The sequence below is a fragment of the Nuphar pumila genome, chromosome 4 (assembly GCF_984573655.1).
Source record: "Nuphar pumila chromosome 4, dmNupPumi1.hap1.1, whole genome shotgun sequence".
NCBI classification, from domain to species: domain Eukaryota; kingdom Viridiplantae; phylum Streptophyta; class Magnoliopsida; order Nymphaeales; family Nymphaeaceae; genus Nuphar; species Nuphar pumila.
Window position 1 is genome coordinate 140,300,120 of NC_143252.1, and position 22,936 is coordinate 140,323,055.

Here is a 22,936-nt window from a genome sequence, read left to right on the forward strand (position 1 = left end):
ATAGGGCAAAATCGAAGAATGGAAGAGCGATGCCGCAGAAAGAAGAGAGAAATTACCTCCGCAGGAGAGAACGAAAGAGAGGAGAAGAAAGAGGGAGACGAGGAGACGACGGCAATGGAGCTTCGGTGCCATGGTGGGCGCGCTAAGTTCTCCCTCTCCCTTATCTCTGCATCTACACGCTCGGATTCAAAGAGAGAGAGAGAGAGAGATTTTCGCCTTGTACCAGACAGTCTTCGGGAGTCCGGAGTCTCGGGACCACTTGACTCGGGTTGGCGAAGGACGATACGGTAAGTGCGATGATAAAACCGACTCCAGAGAGTCGGCTCAATGAAAATCTTACAAATGAGAATTTTTCATATGATAACAAAATTATCTCTTGTTTGTCTGACATGAGAAAATGTCACAAGTCTCGTTCTTGGGAAAATGACACCCAGGGAAAATCTTATGGTCGTTTGTTTCATGTCATTTCCTATGAAAGAGTCGTTCATAAGTAATAAGCTCCCTTTCCTACAAAGAGTGAAACAAGCATGTCTAATGTCGAGAAGAAATGTATAGTGGGACCTACATAATAAATTGCAAACAATCAGCTTTTCCGTCCAAATCGGTTCATACCTCCCTCTTTGAGGAAGAAGCACTTTCCCTCCAGCTCTTTCAAAGGAAAGAGGCTTTCCTTAGTGGGAGTGAAATTGCATGTTTTTCTTGGAAGAATTTTCAGAAAATATTGGATTACATAATATACAAAATGTATGTAATATGTAAATCAAAATAAATATATAATGATATAAAAGTCTAGGCAAAAAGTGTTTATACCGGGTTAATATCATGTTAGAAACACAATATTTCAAAACAAGCATTTTTTTCTGAAATATCAGGTTTTTCTCTGTATAATATTACCCTTTGAAAGTCAGTGATATGTGTGACTATGCCCACAGGTCTCTGCATCGTGATTATTTCAGCGATGATAATCTCTTGAGCAAACAGAACTTTGTATATTTACTTGAAAATTATCAACGAATACAAAATATAAAACAAATAAACATAGGGAGAATAGAAATTTATTAATTTTCAAATATTAAAATTAGTTTTTATCAGGTTAGTCTGTTAATATTATAGCATTTTTTATAGTTGTTATTTGATAAAATGGTGATATTTCCAAAATATCAATGATATTCTTGATATAGAACTAACTCTTGTGGTGGAAATTAGACCAACCCAGCCTGGCCCGATCGAACCCAATTATCTTTGGTTCACCAAGCTTTATGGTTGGCTTAGTATGAAGACACTTCAACCTATTTATTATTTAGCCGAGTTTCGGTTTGGTTCCAATGTAAGGGCAATTATCTTTTTGTTTTGATAATTTTTCCGATAAGCAAGCTAGGTTTAGGCAACTCCAAAGGGGTTTGGTGTAGTGGGATGAGACCTAAGCCGCTGGGCAGGTGGTCTAGGTTCAAATCTCATGGGCCTTACCCCTTGCACAAGCCAAAGCGTGGCGACTACCTGGGGGCAAGGGTTAAAGCCCACGGAGTAGCTCTACTAGGACTCTAATCCTGGAGGTGGTTTCTCCAAGTAAATATAAAAAAGTTAGGTTTAGGCAGACTCCTACCAGTTTATTGGAGAATTCACAAATATTTACAAGGAACCCATCAGAAGATGCCAATCATGTGGCTTATCCTTCCATGGGCGCTCCCCTTCAATCATAGCCAATTTGGCTAGAATACAAGCCACTTCATTACAGGAACGTAGAACAAAATGAAACAGGCAATGAATGAATTTGAAAAATAATATCAAATAACCCTCTTGGCCGAACTCTCAAGTCACCATGACCCTCCACCATCTTGTTCATAGAGTACACCACATCTTGACGACTACATTCTACCTTGATTTTTTTATGTTATATCCATCAAAGAAAAGATTTTCCTCCAAACACTCCATTCTCTATCTTCCAAACAGTGGCTGCCAATCATCCAACCCACATATAGAAACATGTCACTGTTTCTAAGAGGACGTTCGGTTCGTTCCCACAGAATCGTTTTCTCAGGAGAACCTGAGAAAGCGATTCTAAAAGCCTGAAATTTCGAATCATTCTGATTCCAAATCCGGTCGAGTTGACGCCGAACGTACCCTAATTATAAAACCTACCTTCCACCTTTGATTATGGACATTGTATAGGTTGATCTTCAGCCAGCCCTCAGGAGGTGCAGACCAACTTCCTCCTCCTCTCCATCTCATAGCTATCGGGTGGGTGCTTTGTCCTAACACTCTAAGCACATGTTCCCTTGCTGCTAACTGGCACTCCTTTACTATAACTTGAGTAGATTTCTGATCATTTTCCGAAAATTGCTTCATTTTTTTATCTCCAAATCATCCAAATTACAATTTAGAAGCTAACCACCCAACTCCATTGCACCACGTTATCCCGAAATGGATTATTCCCCCATTGAACTAAATGACTCAAGATGTCAGAACTAGGAATTTTCCTTCTGCCATGTATCTGCACTACATATCTCCAAAGAAATAAATGATTAACCATCTCTGCTGCATAACAAAGATGACGACAACTTGCAAATCCCACAAAGTTTTACGTTGCCAGGGCAGCGACTGTAAGTATGGCAGGCAAAGCCAGAGCAGCTAGGTCTCTGATATTAGGAGCGATTTCTCCATGTAAATATAAAAAAAGGTAGATGATTTTGAACTGCTAAATGCAACGGCATATATAGCAGCTCTTTGGAATCTTCTTTTACACCAGATTAATTTGTGACAGGATAAAGAAGATCCCTTGCGTCTCACAAGCTACCATATAGACTGCATAAAAAATTGACTTGCTCCAAGCCAGCAAAACCGTTCTGACCTATTCTGAAAAACATGATTTCTGTTAAAAAAACTTGTTGAACGTGATGGGGAATATGCACTCCTTACCCCTGCAGTCCATCAGTAGTGCTCATCGGGTCCTTTATTACTTATGCAACCTTCATTTCAAATAACATCTTGAAAGCTTTGGCCCCCAACTGAACTGAAATAAGAGAAAGCAAAGGATATGCCTCCAACCAAGGATCCATCTAAAATGAATGGTTTGACGATCACCTAGACTCCATTAAGCTCCTTCACTAAGAATTCTTGCTCCTTGTTGAACATTTTTTCATTGAAAGGATCCATGGCTTCCCGGCCTTCAAACCCAAAGAATTTCCTTAAATACTTGGAGCTAATCAGCTGCACCCAAGGAGATAAAGCATTTGAAATTGTTGCCCAACTTAACTCACAATAAGATCTCTTATACCAAAACCACCTTCAAGCATAGGCTTACACACACAATCCCAACTCAGTAAATGAATATGACATTGTTGAGATGAATCATACATAAGAAAAATTCTCATAATAGTCTCAAGCTTGCCAAGAATACCTTTCGGAATAAAAAAAACATGGCATCCAATGAAAGGGGCTGCCAAAACATATTTAATAAGCACCACCCTCCTAACAAGAGAAATAATATGGCTACTCCAAAATTCCAATTGAAAACAAAATTTATCCACCAATTTTTTACACAATGAGTGTTTTTCAAGGTGCCTTTAAAAAAAGGAAGACCCAAGTAAGTTAAGGGCAAAGATGTTTTGTGTCACCCACATAAGGATTGAATGTTCTCCACCCTCCTTCGTTGCAAATTAAAGGGAACAAAAACAGAAATTGATGCAATTCACCGATAGACCTAACACTTGTGAATTCAGAAATGATTTGCTAAAACCCTTTCATCGAATCCCTTTTATTCTTCTTGAAGAATAAAGCATCATCAGTGAATAGAGAATGAGTCCAACTAAAAGATCAAACACTACGTAGAATAACAGCTCCTTCATGCTCTTCCAACAATAATCGCCTACTTAGTGTCTCCATAACCATCAAAAATAGAAATGGAGAAACTGGTTCTCCTTGACGAAGCCCTATTTCACTCTCAAAACTTGAACCCAGTTCTCTATTAATCAGTACAAAAGATGGTGTAGTAACACAAAGCATGATCAAATTGAATCCACTCTCCTGCAAAACCAAAATTTTTAAAGTATCTTCTAAAAATGATCTACACTATCATAGGCCTTTGCCAAATCTGTTTTAAACTACACAAACAATTCCTTACTAAGAGCCATAATATCAACAATTTTCTGGGGAATAAGAAGACTTTCTTGAATCATTCTCTCCTTTAAAAATGCATTCTGGTTGTGAGAGATAAGCTTTGAAAAACACTACATGATCTCTCTACCATCACCTTAGTTATTATTTTATACACAAAATTGCAAAGTCTAATAGGCTTAAATTGCCCTAGCCAATATGCTCTTAGCTTCAACCTTAGGAATAAGAACTATATTTGTCATATTAACACTTCTGACAATCTTATTAAAAAAATCCTAACACCACTAACACCCCCCTACTATATTTCAATAAGTTTGGAAAAAGGACTTGGAAAGCCGTCCGGCCACGAAGCACTTGATCCATCTAACTCATATCCATGACAAGTGCCAAGAGAAAGATTATTTTCACCACAGGATGCCTGAGAATGACTTATACCAACAAATTGCAATTGAGCTGCCGGCCGCCTTCTTAAAAAACTCTTGAAAAACGATATTGCCTCCTCTTAGATTGCACTATATATAGGTAACTTCATAGGAACCATCTCCTTTGACCAGCTTATACTTATATGTTTTCTTTGGACATTCCTTTGGACGAGGGAATGGAAATAGCTAGGGGTGTCAACGGGTCGATCGGGTTTGGTTCAGATCGAGGTGGAACCAGACCAAGGCCTGATTTGAGATTATGGTATTGGGTCTGGACCCAAGTCCAATCAGACCCATCATAAGAGAAACCATACCCAGATCCTATAAGGATTACATAAACCAGACTTGAACCATACCCAATAAAATAATATTTTTCAACTTTTTTACATTGAAAAATTATGGTGGAACGAGGATGTCAAATTAAATAAGGATACATCATGGTGGAACGAGGATGTCAAATTAGCTATTAAGGTTAAAAGAGAGTGTTATAGAAATCTAAGTAAGAGTCGTGATAATGAGAATTTGGAGAAGTATATGATAGCAAAGAAAGAAGCTAAAAAAGTTGTTCGAAACGTGAGGGCTAAAGTATATAAGGAGGTTTATGACAAGTTGGATACCAAAGAAGGCGAGAAGGATATTTATAGGCTTGCAAAGATGAAAGATAGGAAATCGAAAGATTTGGGTATGGTTAGATGTATCAAAGATGAAACGCAAAGGGTTTTAGTCAAAAATGAGGAGATTAAGGAGAGATGAAAAGATTATTTTGATAAGCTATTTAATGATAGTCATGCTCAAGATCTTGGAGACTTCTCTATTCCTTTTCATGAGATTAATCGTAACTTCATGCGCAAGATTCAAAAGAAAGAAATTGCAGAGGCTTTGAAGAAAATGAAATCAAGAAGGGTAGTTGGCCCAGATGGTATACCTATCGAGGCTTGGAAATGCTTGGGAGAGAAAGGTTTAGAATGGTTGACAAATCTTTTTAACTTGATTTGGCGAACAAATAAGATGCCTAATGAGTGGAGGAAGAGTACTTTGGTGCCTTTATATAAGAATAAGGGTGATATACAAGATTGCACAAACTATCGTGGTATAAAACTCATGAGTCATACTATGAAACTTTGGGAGAGGGTGATTGAGTCTAGGTTGAGGAAGGTTGTCATGATATCGGAGAATCAATTTGGTTTTATGCCTGGAAGATCAACTATGGAAGCTATACATCTTCTTAGACAACTTATTGAAAGATATAGAGAGAGGAACAAAGATTTGCATATGGTTTTTATTGATTTAGAGAAGGTATACGATAGAGTACCTAGGGACGTTCTCTGGTGGACAATGATGAAGAAAAGTGTTTCTCTCAAGTACATTAGTATAATTAAAGATATGTATGAAGGAGTAGTAACCAATGTCCGCACTTGTGGAGGGGTGACAACCAATTTTCCAATAACGGTTGGGTTACATCAAGGATCTGCTTTAAGCCCTTTCCTATTTGCGATAGTGATGGATGAGCTTACGAGATCAATTCAAGAAAATGTACCGTGGTGTATGTTGTTTGCTGATGATATTGTTTTGATTGATGAGTCTAGAGCTGGGGTTAATGCTAAGTTAGAATTATGGAGACAGACATTGGAAGCTAGAGGTTTTAAGTTGAATAAGAGTAAGACTGAATATATGGAATGTCGGTTTAGTAAGCAACAAAGTAGTGATGGGAGTGTAGTGAAGCTTGGTGAGCAAGAAATACCGGTGAATGATTATTTCAAATATTTGGGATCCATCATTCAAAAGTATGGCGAAATTGATGGAGATGTAAATCATAGGATAAAGGTTGGGTGGATGAAATGGAAAAGTGCAACTGGAGTGCTGTGCGATCGTAGAATGCCATTGCGGTTGAAGGGAAAGTTTTATAGGACGACTATTAGACCCGCTTTACTATATGGTACGGAATGTTGGGCTGCCAAGAGACATCATATTCAAAAAATGAGTGTAGCTGAGATGCGAATGCTTAGATGGATGTGTGGAAATACAATAAAAGATAAGATTCGGAACGAGGAGATACGTAAGAAGGTAAGTGTGGCACCCATTGAAAATAAGATGCGAGAGAATCGTTTACGGTGGTTTGGACATATTCGACGAAGGCCTAATGATGCTCCAGTTAGAAGGTTGGAGAAATGGGAAAATATATTAGTTAAAAGAGGTCAGGGTAGGCCTAGGAAGACTTGGATGGAGATGATAGGAAAGGATATGAATGCTTTGAACCTCATCGAGGACATGGCATTGGATAGAAATGATTGGAGGAAAAGGATTCATGTGGAAGACTCAAAATGAATTTCTTTTTTGGTTCATATCGCCGACCCCAATTGTTTTGGGATGAAGGCGTAGTTGTTGTTGTTGTTGTTTGTTGTTTACATTGAAAAATTATGGATCTTAGTCAAAACTTGGGTCTGGTATGAAATTTCACAAACTGTACCCATCTCCATATATTAATCGGACCCTTTGGGTCCGACCCAGATTCACTACAAGAAAAACGTTAATTAGCGACGGAAATTTGCGATGGAAATAATCCATCGCAAATTTGTGACAGATTAGCTAGAGAAAACTAGTCGTCCCTAAAATCGAAATTAGTTACGAAATTAGCGACAAAAAAATTTTGTCTCAAAATTCATCGTTAATTAATGATGGATTAGCGATGAAATAATTTTGTCCCAAACTTCATCGCTAATTAAAGACAGATTAGCGATGGAAAAATCTTGTCTCAAACTCCATCATAACTTCGCGACGGATGAGCAACATAATTTTTTTGTCACTAATTAGCGATGGATTTTGAGACAGAATTTATCCGTCACTAAGTCGTCACTACTTTTTAATGTAAAACAACCCATTTAGTGCACAAAATTCTCTCCTTGTTCTCTCTCTCTCTCTCTCCCCCCTCTTTCGCTGATCCACCTCCCTTTCTCCTCCCTCGCTCGATCCCCCTCTATCGCCTCCCATCCTTTGAGCATACGCTGATCACCGAAGTCGCCAGCCACCCCTCCGAACACCACCATTGTCTCCTTCTTCTCTGCTGCCACCGACCGTTGGCCACCCCCTCTTTGATCGCTGCCATCTCCCCTTATTCCCTCAGTGACCCACCACTTGTTCCTTCCGCTTCGGCAACTCAGTTGAAGTCCACCAGTGACCACACTGGTGAGCGCCTCCCCCCTTGTCCCTCTTTCCAATCTATCAGCAAGGGGCTCTGCCCCCCTGCCGTTGATCCTTTCTGGCAGGGGGCTCTGCTCCATGTCCTTGTTTAAGTAGCAGTGGCAGGGGGATCCACCCCCTTGCCTTTGTGTTTGCTCGGCCGGCAACAGGACTCTGCCCCCTGTCGTTGTTGCTTCTCGGCAAAGGGTTGAGCCCCCATCTTTGTTTTCATTCGATCGACAGGGGGCGGAGCCCCCTATTTTTGGTTCTTTTAGTCGACAAGGGGCGGAGCCCCTCCGCCCCTTGACCACTTTGTTTCTCCGGTCGGCAGGGGCTCTGCCTCCCTGCTATTGTCTTTTCTCATCGAGCAGGGAGGGCGAAGTCCCTACCTGAGTGGTTCTTTTGCCGACAGGGGGAGGAGGCTCTACCTCCTGTTGTGTTCCCCTTTCATCGGGCAGGGCGGGGCGAAGCCCCCTGCCTATGTCTTTGTCTTTGGCCGACAGCCTCTTTTCTTTTGCTTCTCCCTGTACCTTTATTTTTTGGTCGGCAAGAGTAATGTTCATTACAGGTGCGTAGCAGAGCAAAATGCGTGATGCTTAATACTAAGCATCGCATGCAGCTTAAAATGTCGTGCAAAAAGAAATAAGAAAAATGCAAATGCAAAATCATGCAAATTGGGCAAATACCCATGGTGAGTAAGTGATGCAAGTGCATCACATGTTATTTACTTTCTTAGATGCAACACTTTTCTGCTCACATACTCACTTAGTTATGGATATCTATAACTATTTTGATGGAGTTTGGAGATCATGATGAGCATGATTTAAATGTATGAGAATAAAAGTGCTCTTATTTTTGTAGTTCGAAGACCATGCTAGTCATAGTTGTAGTTAGCGGGATATTGAAGTGTATTTGTTGCAGGTACATGTTTGACATTATTGTGATATGAATAATTGAATATATTGCAATGTTTGACATGACTATCCATACTTGCATGAAGTTATTTTTTATTTGATTATGCATTCCATGTGAAATTGTATCATGAAAACATGCTTAAAATGAATGTATTGTGTGATATATATATATATATATATATATATATATATATATCAAATCATTACATCCGCCATCAATGCATGATAAATTAGATATTTTCTTCATCATAGCATTATTATGATTATCTTTTAACTGGTAAAGATAATATATGTAACATTATAGGACAAAATGGTTGCAAACCATGAATGGATGTATTGTAGGATAATTGATAATGAGGTGTCGCTTGAATATATGAATGGTGTTGACAGTTTTATTGAATTTGCAATGGCAAGTGTCAGTACAATGGATCCCACCGATCGTATCAGCTACCCTTGCACGACGTGTAAGAACAATCGATTTGTAGAACCTCATGGCGTTAGACATCACCTATACAGGAAGGGTTTTGTCAGTAGTTATTAGAATTAGATGCTTCGTGGTGAAGAATTTTGAAACAGTTTTGACGCACGGGTGGATATGGTGCACGCTAATCCATATATGGATTTGATATTTGATGTCGCAGGACAAGAACTGGGTTCTGCTATGGGTCCTATTGATGTACCAACTAGAGTAGAGGAAGAAGCAGTAAACGATATAGCTAGTAGATTTTATGACTTACTTAGAGATGTTGACGAGCCACTATGGAATGGTTGCGACAGTCACACTATTTTGTCTGCAGTTCTTCAACTAGTGAATTTAAAGTCAGAGTATAATTTGAGTCAATCATGTTTCGATCGTTTGTGCTCTATTGTGAAGAGTATGTTGTCCAAAGATGAAAAATTGCCATAAAATTTCTACCATGTGAAGGTTATGGTCAACGCTCTATGTATGGGGTATCAAAAGATAGATGCTTGTCCAAATCACTGCATGTTGTATTTCAAAGATCAAGAAAATGACAGATCATGTTCGTCATGTAGGCATCATCGGTTCAAGCCAAAGACAAGGGGCAATGCTAGCACGAGGTCAAAAGAAGTGTCATGCAAGTCACTCTGCTACTTCTCTTTCACCCCTAGATTGCAACGACTGTATATGTCTTCGAGGATAGCTAAACACATGAGATGACATTCAAATAAAGTTTGACATGATGAAGATAAGATCACGCATCTTGTTGATGCGGAAGCTTGGAAGCACTTTGATCGTACTCATCACACCTTCGCAATAGAAGTGAGAAATGTTAGGCTCGGTTTATGTACAAATAGATTCAATCCATTTGGAGGTAGATCAACCCCATACTCGTGTTGGCCGGTATTTGTCATCTCATACAACCTTCCTCCAAGCTTGTGTATAAAGCGTCAAAATCTTTTTTTTATCTCTATTGATCCCTAGTCCGACGTCTTTGGGCCAAAATCTTGATGTATATTTAAGGTCATTCATTGATGAAATAAAAATATTGTGAGATGATGGTGTTTTCACGTACGATGCCCATAAAAAATAAAACTTCAATATGAAGGCTACTGTTCTATGGACAATTAGTGACTTTCCTGCATATGGTATGTTTTCTTATTGGAGCACACATGAAAGCTTGGCATGCTCGTACTACATGAAGAATACAAAATCTTTTAGATTGACGCATAAAAGAAAGTCGTGTTGGTTTAATTGTCACCGTTGATTTCTACCCAGCGACCATCTGTTACGATGATAAAAGAATGTGTTCTAAGTAGGCACAACTGAAATAAAAGGTCCACCAACACGGATGTCTGGCATTGAGATTTTAAGATGATTGTGATACTTTTTATATAGACTGACAGATGCTCATAGTGCGACGCCCTTCCTTGGATTTGGGAAGGATCACAATTGGACAAAGAAATCTATATTTTAGAAACTACCATATTGGTCGACCTTATTGATACGACATAATTTGGATGTGATGCATGTGGAGAAAAATGTGTTTGATAATATGTTCAATACAGTAATAAATGTCAAAGAAAAAATGAAGGATAATCAAAAGGCCCGTATGGATTTAAAAGTAATATATAAAAGACTAGAATTGGAACTCTAAGAGTACAATGACAAAGTACTAAAACTAAAGGTAAGGTACGTGCTTAGACCAGATCAAGTAAAGCTGGTATGTCAGTGGTTGAGACAATTAAGATTTTTAGATAGATATGTCTCTAACATTGCTCGGGTTGTGAAGATAGATGATGGACAATTATATGGGTTGAAGAGCCATGATTGTCATGTCATCATGCAACGGTTGATTCTCCTAGTATTCCATGATATGTTAGACAAACCTATATAGGGGGTATTATCCGAGTTGAGTCAATTTTTTAGAACATTATGTGTATCAAAAGTTATAGTAATTGAGGTAAACAATTTTGAGGATTCTGTCGTCACTATTATTTGTCGGCTAGAGAAGATATTTCTGCCAGCATTTTTTGACGTTATAGAACACGTGATCATACACTTGCCATATGAACTTAGGTTGGTGATCCTGTGCAATATCGATGGATGTACCCATTTAAAAGGTATATTTTATTTATATTTTTCTCTTTAATGCTATTAGAAATTTATTGTATTACGAGATGTATATTGTTGATAGATGCATGTTTGACCTTAAAAAAAAAGGTTTAGAATAAAGCAAGAGTAGAGGGTTCAATTTGTGAGGCATACACTTTAGAAGAGACTTCAAATTTCTCATTTATATACTTTGAGCCTCACATTCTAATATGTTACACTTGCTCACCTCGTAATGATGATAGAGAATAAGTTATTGTGGCTGACAAACTATCGATATTTAAACCACTTGGGAATGCCTTTGGCAGTTGCCGATCAAGACTCTTGAAAGATCGAGAGCAAGATGCATCATGCTCAGAGATCGATCCCTACATCGAGTAAGTATACATAATATGTTACACTAAGTTCTCTATGTACATGGTTCAGTAATATAATTATTTGTTAAGTGCAGACAATTTGATTTGGAGTTGCGAAAAGAACTTTTACATCTCACTAATTCAGAAGTACAGAAAGAACGTGAAAATAAGTTTGAGGCATGGTTGAAAGAGTTGGTAAGGACGATGACATGCATTCTTTCCGTGTAAACAACAATATGTTACTTAATTGGTCATGTTTACAGTTATTGTTTATGCTTGTAGGTCCGCCATAGTGATGTTAATGACCAAGGAATATGTGATTTACAAAATGGTCTAACCAAAGTTGTGCAATGCTACAATGGGTACATCGTAAATGGTTATCGATTCTATACAAAAGACTACAATGTAAACAAATTAACGATGAATAGTGGCGTGTGTGTCAAGGGTAGTAGTTACGGTGAAAATGAACTTAACTACTATGGTGTTATTGAAGAAATAATAGAGTTGACTTACTTAGGCATAAATAATACGGTAACTTTATTCAAGTATCATTGGTTTGATCCCACAGCAACAAGTGTCGACAAAGCCTCAGGCACTTGGAGGTGAATCATAAATCAAGGTTTGGAACATATGAATCATTCATATTAACATTGCAAGGTCAACAAGTTTACTATACTTCATATCTGAATACAAGAAAATCAGATAGAAATGAATGGTGGACAGTTTGCAAGGTGAAGTTTAAACTATACCCCGAGTATGATCAGTTACAGGAAGACAAGATTGTTGAAGAGAATGATTACTATCAATCAGATGATATGTATGACTTATCTTATGGCCATGATGTCACATATGGTCTGCATGTCACATCTCTATTGTCTGATGACACACGTATGAAAGAATGTGATCCAAATAATATACCAAGTGGATGGTCGCCCAATGAAGAAGAAGACGAAGAGGAAGAGGAGGAAGAAGAATATGAAAGTCAAACAAGTGACGAGGAAGCATACTCAAGCTAGTAAAATACATCTTGTAATATATACCACATCACTTTCTCATATGCACCATCTTCATGCACAGTATATCTTGCATATCATGTTACATTCCATGCATAGTTATAAAACTGATTCATGTAGGACCTTTAAATCTTTACATTTCATGCATATATCATGTCTATGCTAAGATCAAGAGTTATGTAACTAATCCAAATAACATTTTTATTTGTTAGAATATGGTTCATGGAGGTCACAGTGGTCTAGCACCCAATGGTCGAGGACCAAGTGGAGCTTGTGGGACAACATTAGGTAGATGTCTTTGTGTTATATTTAAACATAGGCATTCATTATGTTTTAACTTATATGTTGATATAAAAATTGTTACTTGTTAATCGTCTTTATAGGATCCTAGCTCAGTGATAGCTAGTCTCAGCCTTCGTCTTCACGTAATGCTTTGATAGATATATCATTTAAATAATTGTATACTTGATTAGTTTAAATGTGCATTGTGTGAATTTCTAACTCATTGTTCAATAGATGATGTTTCGCCTGCACATGACCCACCTACACCAACTACTCATACATATCACGAGACAACGCCGGATGTTGGGTCTTCTCAGTCTGACACACAATGATTCATTGAAATAGTGCATATTGATAGTCGGCCGTAAGTATTTCATTGTCACTTGTCCAATACTTATCTTATAAATAGTGTATATCGATAGTCGATTGTTAATATATACTAATTCATATGTAGCGCAAGGTTTGAGCCACAAGAAGTGATTCGAGAAATTAGGAAGTCACTAGTTCAGCATCTTTCAGGACCGGTTGCTCAATGGAAAGAGTACCCGAAGGAGGTGTTGGACAAATTATAGTCATCATTCACGGTATACAATCGTTTATCATAGCTAATGTGTTTCATATTTAATTTTTTATTATAGTTATGTGTATTAACTTTCTGAAATTATTTATAGGCTTCGAATAACTTCGCAATTGTGAAGAAGCAGGACGTGAGGCTAGTGTGGCAGAAGGTGACTGGCAATCGATTTGTCGACATGCTTCATAATATGAAGACTGCAGCAATAAAAGCAGCTGGTGGGATAGATGATCCACTGAAGTGGAAGGGCCATGACCCTTTTACTATCAGGTCAGATTATTGGGATGCAACGTGCGATAAGTGAGCGAGCTATGAATTTCCAAACCGCTCGGCAAAGGTTGCACAAAACCGAGCGAAGATGCCCGATGTTTGATGCCCATCTACACAGAGGTGGTTCTAGGACTTTTGGGAGCCATTAGAAGAAAATGGTAACTCATCAATATATATATATATATTAGCAAATTTATAAGTATTTCGACATACTTTCTAATAGTTTTTTTATCATTTAACCTTGCAGAAAGCCGAAAAAAGAGGTCTTGTGCCTTACAAGGATGTGTTTATTGAAACACATAAATGTAAGAGCACGAAAAAATTCATATCAGATAAGGCAAGAGCGACAATGGTACATATTTATTGTATTAATAAACATTGTAATATACAAGTTACCATAAATTATATTATTATAAACATTATAATTCTTAATTCTTAATTCTTAATTCTTAATTCTTAATTCTTAATTCTTAATTCATATTGTAATCATTACTTTGTAGGAGTCATACGAGCAGCAGATGATAGAGTGATATGGCGATGACTCCACTCAGCATCCGCCTTTTGATCCTACAGCATAGGTGACTCCAACCGGTGAACCCAAAAAATGTCGTGTGTTCGGGTTTGAGAGTAATATGAACACCACACCAGTCGTTGTCTCCTGCAGTCAGGGCTCTCAGAGTTCTCCCGCCAACATCAACTCTCAGCGTCCGATTGACCTTGATATTTCTTGGGATAGTGTCTGCCAGCTTGTTCAGGACACAATGCATGACTTTTTACATGAAGTCATTCACAACCTTGTCCATAATGAGTTATGCAACTTTTTTTAGGACAGAGAAACTTTGTTTGCCATCAACATGAGCTCCAGTGCCCGTCAGGTACGTATAACATTTATTTCAATACATATCTAAAGTTTCATGTCATTAGATTTCAATACGTATATGCATGATTGAATAAATATATGCATGAGTGAATCACTATAAAATTTTATTGATAGCATTAGAACACATGTATGCATGATTGAATCACTATAAAAAAAATTTGACAGCCTTAAAACACATATATGCATGATTGAATCACTATAAATTTTTTTGACAGCTTTAGAACACATATAAACGATTGAATCTGTATGAACTTTTTTTTACAACCTTAGAACACATATATGCATGATTGAATCACTATAAAATTTTTTGACTGCCTCATAACACATATATACATGATTGAATTACTATGAAAGTTTTTTGGCAACCTTATAACACATATAAGCATGATTTCATCACTATGATTTTTTTTTGACAACCTTAGAAAACATATATGTAAGATTGAATCACTACAAAAAAATTTTGACAACATTAGAACATATATATGCATGATTGAATCACTATAAATTTTTTTTGATAACCTTAGAACACATATATGCATGATTGAATCACTATAAAAAAAATTTGACAACCTTAGACCACATATATGTATGATTGAATCACTATAAATCTTATTTGACAACCTTAGAACACATATATGCATTATTGAATCACTATAATTTTTTTTTACACCTTTAGAGCACATATATGTATGATTGAATCACTATACAATTTTTATGACAGCCTTAGAACACATATATGCATGATTGAATCACTATGATTTTTTTTTTACAACCTTAGAACACATATATGCATGATTGAATCACTATGAAATTTTTTTGACAACCTTAGACCACTTATATGTATGATTGAATCACTATGAATTTTATTTGACAACCTTAGAACACATATATGTTTGATTGAATCACTATAAATTTTTTTGACACCTTCAGAACACATATATGCATGATTGAATCACTATACAATTTTTATGACAGCCTTAGAACACATATATGCATGATTGAATCACTATAAATTTTTTTGACACCTTTAGAACTCATATATGCATGATTGAATCACTATACAATTTTTATGATAGCCTTAGAACACATATATGCATGATTGAATCACTATGATTTTTTTTGGACAACCTTATAACACATATATGCATGACTGAATCACTATAAATTTTTTTTGACAACCTTAGACCAGATATATGTATGATTGAATCACTATAAATTTTATTTAACAACCTTAGAACACATATATGCATAATTGAATCACTATAAGTTTTTTTTACAACCTTAGACCACATATATGTATGAATTACTATACAATTTTTATGACAACTTTAGAACACATATATGCATGATTGAATCACTATGGATTTTATTTGACAACCTTAGAACACATATATGCATGATTGAATCACTATGAAATTTTGTTGGCAACCTTAGAATACATATATGCATGATTGAATCACTATAAAATTTTTTGACACCTTTTGAACACATATATGCATGATTGAATCACTACAAAATTTTTATGACACCCTTAGAACACATATATGCATGATTGAATCACTATGGTTTTTTTTTTACAACCTTAGAACACATTTATCCATGATTGAATCACTATATAATTTTTTTGACAACCTTACAACATATATATGCATGATCGAATCACTATGAACTTTTATTGACAGCCTTAGAACACATATATGCATGATTGAATCACTATGAAATTTATTTGACATCCTTAAAAAATATAGATGCATGTTTGAATCACTATGACATTTTTTTGACAACCTTAGAACACATATCTGGATGATGGAATCACTATAAATTTTTTTTGTCAGCCTTAGAACAAATATATAAATGATTGAATCAGTATGAATTTTTTTTTACAACCTTAAAACACATATATGCATGATTGAATCACTATAAAAAAATTTTGACTGGTTTAGAACATATATATGCATGATTGAATCACTATAAAAGTTTTTTTATAACCTTAGAACACATATAAGCATGATTTCATCACTATAAATTTTTTTGACAACCTCTGAACTCTATTAATGTCCTTCACTTTATTGCTAGTCTATGTGTCATTCAACCATGTTACTTTGATTGCCTTAGATTAGGTGCATTGCATATAATTTATTTCATTATATTTTGTTTATTAATACTAACATTTCAGTTATCTTGTAGGATGTTGGAGATGATCAGCGTAGAGGAGCTGATGGAGGCATGAATGGAGGGGCAGATCGAGACAATGAAGAGGATGATGCTTCGAATCTTGGCGAGGATTAGCTTCATGTGTTGAATTTGTTTCACGTACTTGTTGTTTCAAACAAAACTCTTTGTATATGTTCACTTGTAACTAATTAGAACTTGGCGAGGATTATGCTGGGTTGTTAAATTTGTTTCACTTGTAACTTGTGTTAAATTTATTTCAGCTACTTTGTATATGTATTTTTTATGTGTACTTTGTTTTTTATACATAGGTTATATAAATTATATAACAAGAAATTTTTTCTCAATATTTATATTTCAAACAAAATTGTTTTATTTTTTTTTAAACTTTACGGCGAATATTATCCGTTGCTAATATTCAGTGATGGATTTTTTGAAGAAATTCAGTCGCAAAATGGCGATGATATTTGGTGATGAATAATATATGTCACCGATTTAGCAACGGATTAGGGACAGATATTTATCTATCTCAAAAACTGAATCAGTCGATGTTTTGCGATGGAATGTAATACATCGTTAATCCGTCGCTAAATTGACGACGGATATTAGAGACATATACGTATTCGTCATTAAATTTTAGCGACGAATATATATCTGTCGCAAAACCAAATCAGTGCTTATTTAGCAATGGATCATGATATTCACTAATCCGTCGTGAAGTAGTGACGAAAGTAGTGACAGATCAGTTCTGTCGCTAATTAGCGATCAAGAAATTGTGATGGACGCTATCCATTGCTAAGCCGTCAGTAATCCGTCGCTAAACAGTTCATCGATGAATTTATGACAGATTAGCATCGAATAGCGTCCGTCGTTAATCCACAGAATTCTTGTAGTGATTCTAACCAGACCTTATTTATTACTAAACCCTAACCCTATAGGGTTTGGTACGGCGGGTTCAGGTGAAACCCGACCCATTAACATCCCTAGTATTAGCATCTCCATCCTTAAGTCATTTACAATGGTTTTTTTTTTCTCCCAAATAATTCTTCAATATTTAACAATTGATGTGATTCTTCATGAAGAGAGATCTCCTTCTCCAAAGCTCCATATATGCTTCCCTACCTCCACCATCTCTTGAATCTCTTTCTCATTAACCTCCCTAATGTGGCTAGTAATATTACCCACCTTATATTTGTTACATCTCACTAGTCTTCTCTTAACTTCTATTAGCCAGGCCAGTAGTTTTAACATTGGAAATCTTGTGTCAGAATAGACCAAGCAAATATAATCAATTGAGCACAACCCCCTTATTTCAACCAAAACTCAAAATATTTGAAGTAAGATTTACAATCTGACCTCCTATGAGTTGAAATGCACAAAGCATTATGGTTTGAAATAAGCTTTGGCAAAATACCCAATCAAGTAGAAGGAAAATAATTAAGTAAAAAAGAATTAATAAAAGCTTTATCGAGCTTACTAGCCCGAAAAGACACCCAACTAATTATCATGCCAAGTACACTTCACTCTCTGGTTTACAACTTCAAATAGGCCACAAAAATCTAAAAATCATCCATACCTTATTGAAAATCATGTCCCTCATCGTTTAGAAGATGATCCTGTAACGTTTCAATCCCCAAGTACTAACCAAGGCGTATCCGATTAATGAACTTTAAGAATTTTCCAAAGGTACCAACTTTTCAAATAGGAATTATGTCCATAAATTCTTGTTATAACAACAATTTTATCAGCATGTTCAACAATAACTGTCAAAGATTGTTGAGTTGACAGCAAGAGCTTGATCTTCACTTTTTGAGGATTCCATAAATAAAAGATCCTGCTATGAAAAGATTTCCCAAAGTTTCCAATAATATAATAGTTTGGAAAATCCTTTTTCAACTATGGCACAAAATCCAAAGTAGCCTTGGTCTCAAGGAGGAAAACAACCTTGTTAGATGATTTCCTCAATTCTTAAGCCATATGATGGTATTGTGTTTTTGACTCATTTCAGAGTTATTTTAACTTAAACTTTATTTTAAGCCCTAAAAAATTATTTTTAATTTTATTTTTCAAAATATTAATTAAACAAGAGGATCTTAACTTTTAAACAAAACAAAAATCAGGTCAATCCGACATGGGAGTCAAAAGTTATGACAAAAAAAAAGATGACTTGTTTAGTAAAATACTTTGAATGAATTTTTTTACTATTAAAATGATAAGATTCAGTTTTAACTTTAAAGATAAATTAAATTTGAAGATGTAAGTTTTCCAACACAATATCCGGTTAGGACTTTGTGACCAAAACATGTTAACCTATCGAGCATGTTTTAGTTAGTTTTCTAATGACATTAAGGATTGCCATTAGAAAACTACTAACAATAATTGGATTGTCGTTAACATGTTTTGGATTGTTGACAACAGTTTTTTGATGTGTCATTAGGAGGGTCAAAAAATGATGAATTGTTATTAATAAATCTCAATGTGTCCTTAGCAATTCGGTAGTGACATTAGTACCATGTGTTGTTAGCAGTATGTGTCGTTAGTAACATGTGTCATTAGCGATTCATTTGGTCTTTGATTCATGTGTCAATTGAAGATAAACTTCTATAAGTGTCTTTCATCTATCTTTAAGACTCAAAAACTGCATTCACTGAACTTAAACTACATCTTGGAGTCGTAAAATACCTATTATGTTTATTTTCTTATCCTAAAAACCTTAACTCTATGTAAGGTAGCTCTAGCCAATGAGAATGAGACCTTCAAACCTCAAACCAATAGGGTTGTGTCATGTTATCAAAAGTCATATATAGATTCTTGAATGTCAAATTCATAGGATTAGGATCCAAACCAGTTGAAAAACTATAAATAGAGGCATACCCTCCCTAATTCAACATCTAGAACCTAAGTAAAAAAAACCCTATTATACCTACCATCCAAACTAGCTTTTTAGACCTCAGCACCCACCCAGACTATGCTCACATGAATCAAACCCCAACTCGAACTAGTCTAGGTTTAGATCTCTTGTCTCACCTAGCCTCCTGGAGTCCGCGCATAGCCAAAGTGTTGTTTGAGTTCTACTGTGCTCATCATTGTTATAGAAAATGACTACCAAGCTCGAAGTGAGATTTGACCATTTTTGTGTATTTATTTTATTTATTCTATTATTATTATTATAAGTACGTATTTTATAACTTTTGCATACTTGTTTGTGTTTTCCTGTTTTTTTTTAGCTTTAGTGGTGACTCGTGCCATCAAGCTCGTTTTTTTAATAGAATCCACGTATAAGGTACAACTATTCGCAAGCTAAAACCTAATGAAGATTTTGAGCTCTTGGTGCAGTTTATCCATGCTGGACGGAAGATGAAAGACGCACAACTTGAGAACAGACCCTACAACTTCATCATCTTATATTCAAATCCAGTTTTGGATCAAGAACCATTTTTCCGATAAAACTCTTTGGTTTTCAAAATTTAGAGATCCACAACTATCCAACATGATGTTGAGCCTCCTCTTGTACTCTAACTCCACCAAAGTTAGGAGTTGAGCTTAACATGCTAGCTCTTGCACGCCTCCTTTCAGTCACCATCACATTATCTAATTGATCAAAGGAGTTGGATATACCTTTAAGAGCAGAACTATAAGGAGAGAATTTGTGAACTCTCTTTATCTTTCTCTGAACCGGTTTCAGATATTTATGAACTTGGCCATGAACGGCAGAAGATTGGAAAATGGAGCCAACCAGAGCTTGTAATTCTGCTGACTTCCGGGACAGGTGATGAAAGTCACGATTCTTTATAAGAGATCCTCCTCTGAACTCAAATCCAGGAGGTGGAGTATTAATTGACTCCAGCATGACAGGAGGCCCTGGATCAGCCATAATAGTGATATTAGCATTACTAGGAATTGTCTTCTCTTGAACCACCAACCCCAGTACTTAAGAAAAAGCAGATGCTTCAACACAATTCCTCATCTTCACAGAATTGACATCAATTCCCTCCTGCTGCAACAAAGAAGTTGACACTTCTTACCTTCCTCAAGAACAGCCTTGTCACCATTCTCCCCCTTATCTGTTCCCACAGATTCATGAATATGATGTGACCCATGTCCTTGAGACAGCTTTTCTTCAACATCCACCTGAGCACCTATTGGTTTTTGCACTTCTTATTGGCCTTCCTATTGCTAGAACTTTCAGCTCGTCTGCTAGAACTTTCAACAAACATTTCTTGTGCATCGTTCGAACCTGAATCTTTTTGGCCCCCGCAGATTCGTAGTCTAATGTTCCTATTCCACATCTTTATCCAAGACCTGAAAATGATTGGAATTAGCTTGACCGGTTGCTGTCTTTCGTGGTTTGTTAGTCCGCTCCGCGAATTTCACCACACTCCATCCATCATCGTTAGCCACATGTGACGACTTTGGAGCATATTTCTTTTCTAGGCAAGAAGTCGTATGATACAAAGACCCACATTGAATAGGGGTGTCAACAGGTCACGTTTACCCGGACCCGACCCGTACCAAACACTATAGGGTCTGAGGCAATCGGTCGGGTTGGCGGGTCAGCATACCTCAACACGAACCCGACCCGTTTATTAAACGGGTCGGCTGTGGCAAACACGAACCCGACCCATTTATTAAACGGCTAACCCGACACGACATGGTTAACCCGTTTAATAAACGGGTCGGGTCGGGCAGGGTAAACGGGTTGGCGGGTCGGATTCGGGTAAATGGGTAAACGGGTTGGCGGGCGGGTGGCTACATTTGCTCGAGAAAACCCTAAGTTCGAACGAGCTACAGAAAACCCTAAGTTCGAACGAATTCGGGCGGACCGCCGACATTCTCTCCACAGCCCTCGGCTTCAGAAACCACCGGTTGAAAAGCTCCTACCTTTGGCCGAAATCGGTCGATCACTGAACTCAACTCCGGCAACGGCTGCGGAGCGAGCAAGAAACAGTTCTCCGCCCTAATTTTCGAGATCGGAGAAGCCATCGCATCGAGCATCCGGCTCTCCCGCCGGAGCACAAGCTCCCGCTCGAACGCGATCTCCCGCTCGAGCGCGATCTCCCTGCGGACCTCCTCCTCGATTCGGCGCCTTCTCTCGATGTCTGCCGTGATCAACTCCGTGTGAAATCTGCAGGTCTTCTGTTTCTCGATCTCCCAGACTCCCACCGCAGAGAATCCCTCGAACAGTCGAACTTAGGGTTTTCTCGAGCAGATGTTCGGGTTTAATAAATGGGTTGGTGGGAGGGTTGGGTTCGGGTAAACGGGTTGGCAGGCGGGTCGAGGTTGGGTAAACGGGCTGGTGGGTGGGTTGACGGGTCGGGTTCGGGTAAACGGGTTGACCCACCCGCCTAATCCATTTATTAAACGGGTCAGACAGGTTGGCGGGTTGGCATACCCCTAATACGAACCCGACCCGTTTAATAAACGGGTTAGGCGGGTCAATCCGTTTATGACACGAACCCGTTTAAGCCAAACCCGAACCCGCCTAAGAAGCGGGTTGGCAGGTCGTGTCAGGTTTTGCCACCCCTAGATCTGAGTATGGTGATAAATAAAAAGACCCGATTAAGACTCGGGTCCGGACCCCAAGGTCCGATTAATACATAGAGCCCCAGGCCAGACCTGAGTTCTGATTAAGTCCCAAAAATTTTCAATGTAAAAATGATAAAAAATATTATTTTACTAGGTATGGCTCAGGTCTGGTTCATGTAGTTCTTATCGGGTTTGAGTATGGTTTCTCTTATGGTGGGTCTGATTAAACCCGAGTCTAGACCCGCTACCATACCCAAACAGTATTTTACTTTACGAGCAGTAACTCCTATAGTTCCTGAGGCCGATTATCTTGTTAATAAATTATAGAGAACATTTAATTTAAGGGTAAACCTTTTGCCCTTAATTTTAAAAATGAGCCACAGGTATTTGAATTTTATGTGTTGCTTCTGTTTTTTTTAAACTGCCCAACAAAGGCTCACCTTTATTATTATATATTAAATTCCTTCTTTTTTTCTACAAGGGTCGGCGACATTTTTAGGTTCGGAGAGAGATTAGGAAATTATCTATTTGAAGACGTTATGCATAATGTCTCTTATGGTAGCCTAATTATCTCCAAATGGGTAGTTTTCCTAATCTCCCTCTCTCTCTCTCGTGTGTGTGTAGGGGCATTATGATAATATTTTGCTAAATTTTTTTTTGAGATA

General features: G+C 37.2%; 1 protein-coding gene across 1 annotated transcript in view; it reads right to left on the reverse strand.

Moving 5' to 3' along the window:
• LOC149841327 (nicastrin-like) overlaps positions 1-176 on the reverse strand; it is a 41,718-nt gene extending 41,542 nt beyond the window's left edge. The window contains exon 1 of the mRNA XM_090003765.1: positions 57-176. Within this exon, the coding sequence (XP_089859891.1) occupies positions 57-132 (76 nt within the window). The 5' untranslated portion in view covers positions 133-176. The remainder of the gene's footprint in view (positions 1-56) is intronic.
• Positions 177-22,936: the final 22,760 nt, after the last annotated feature.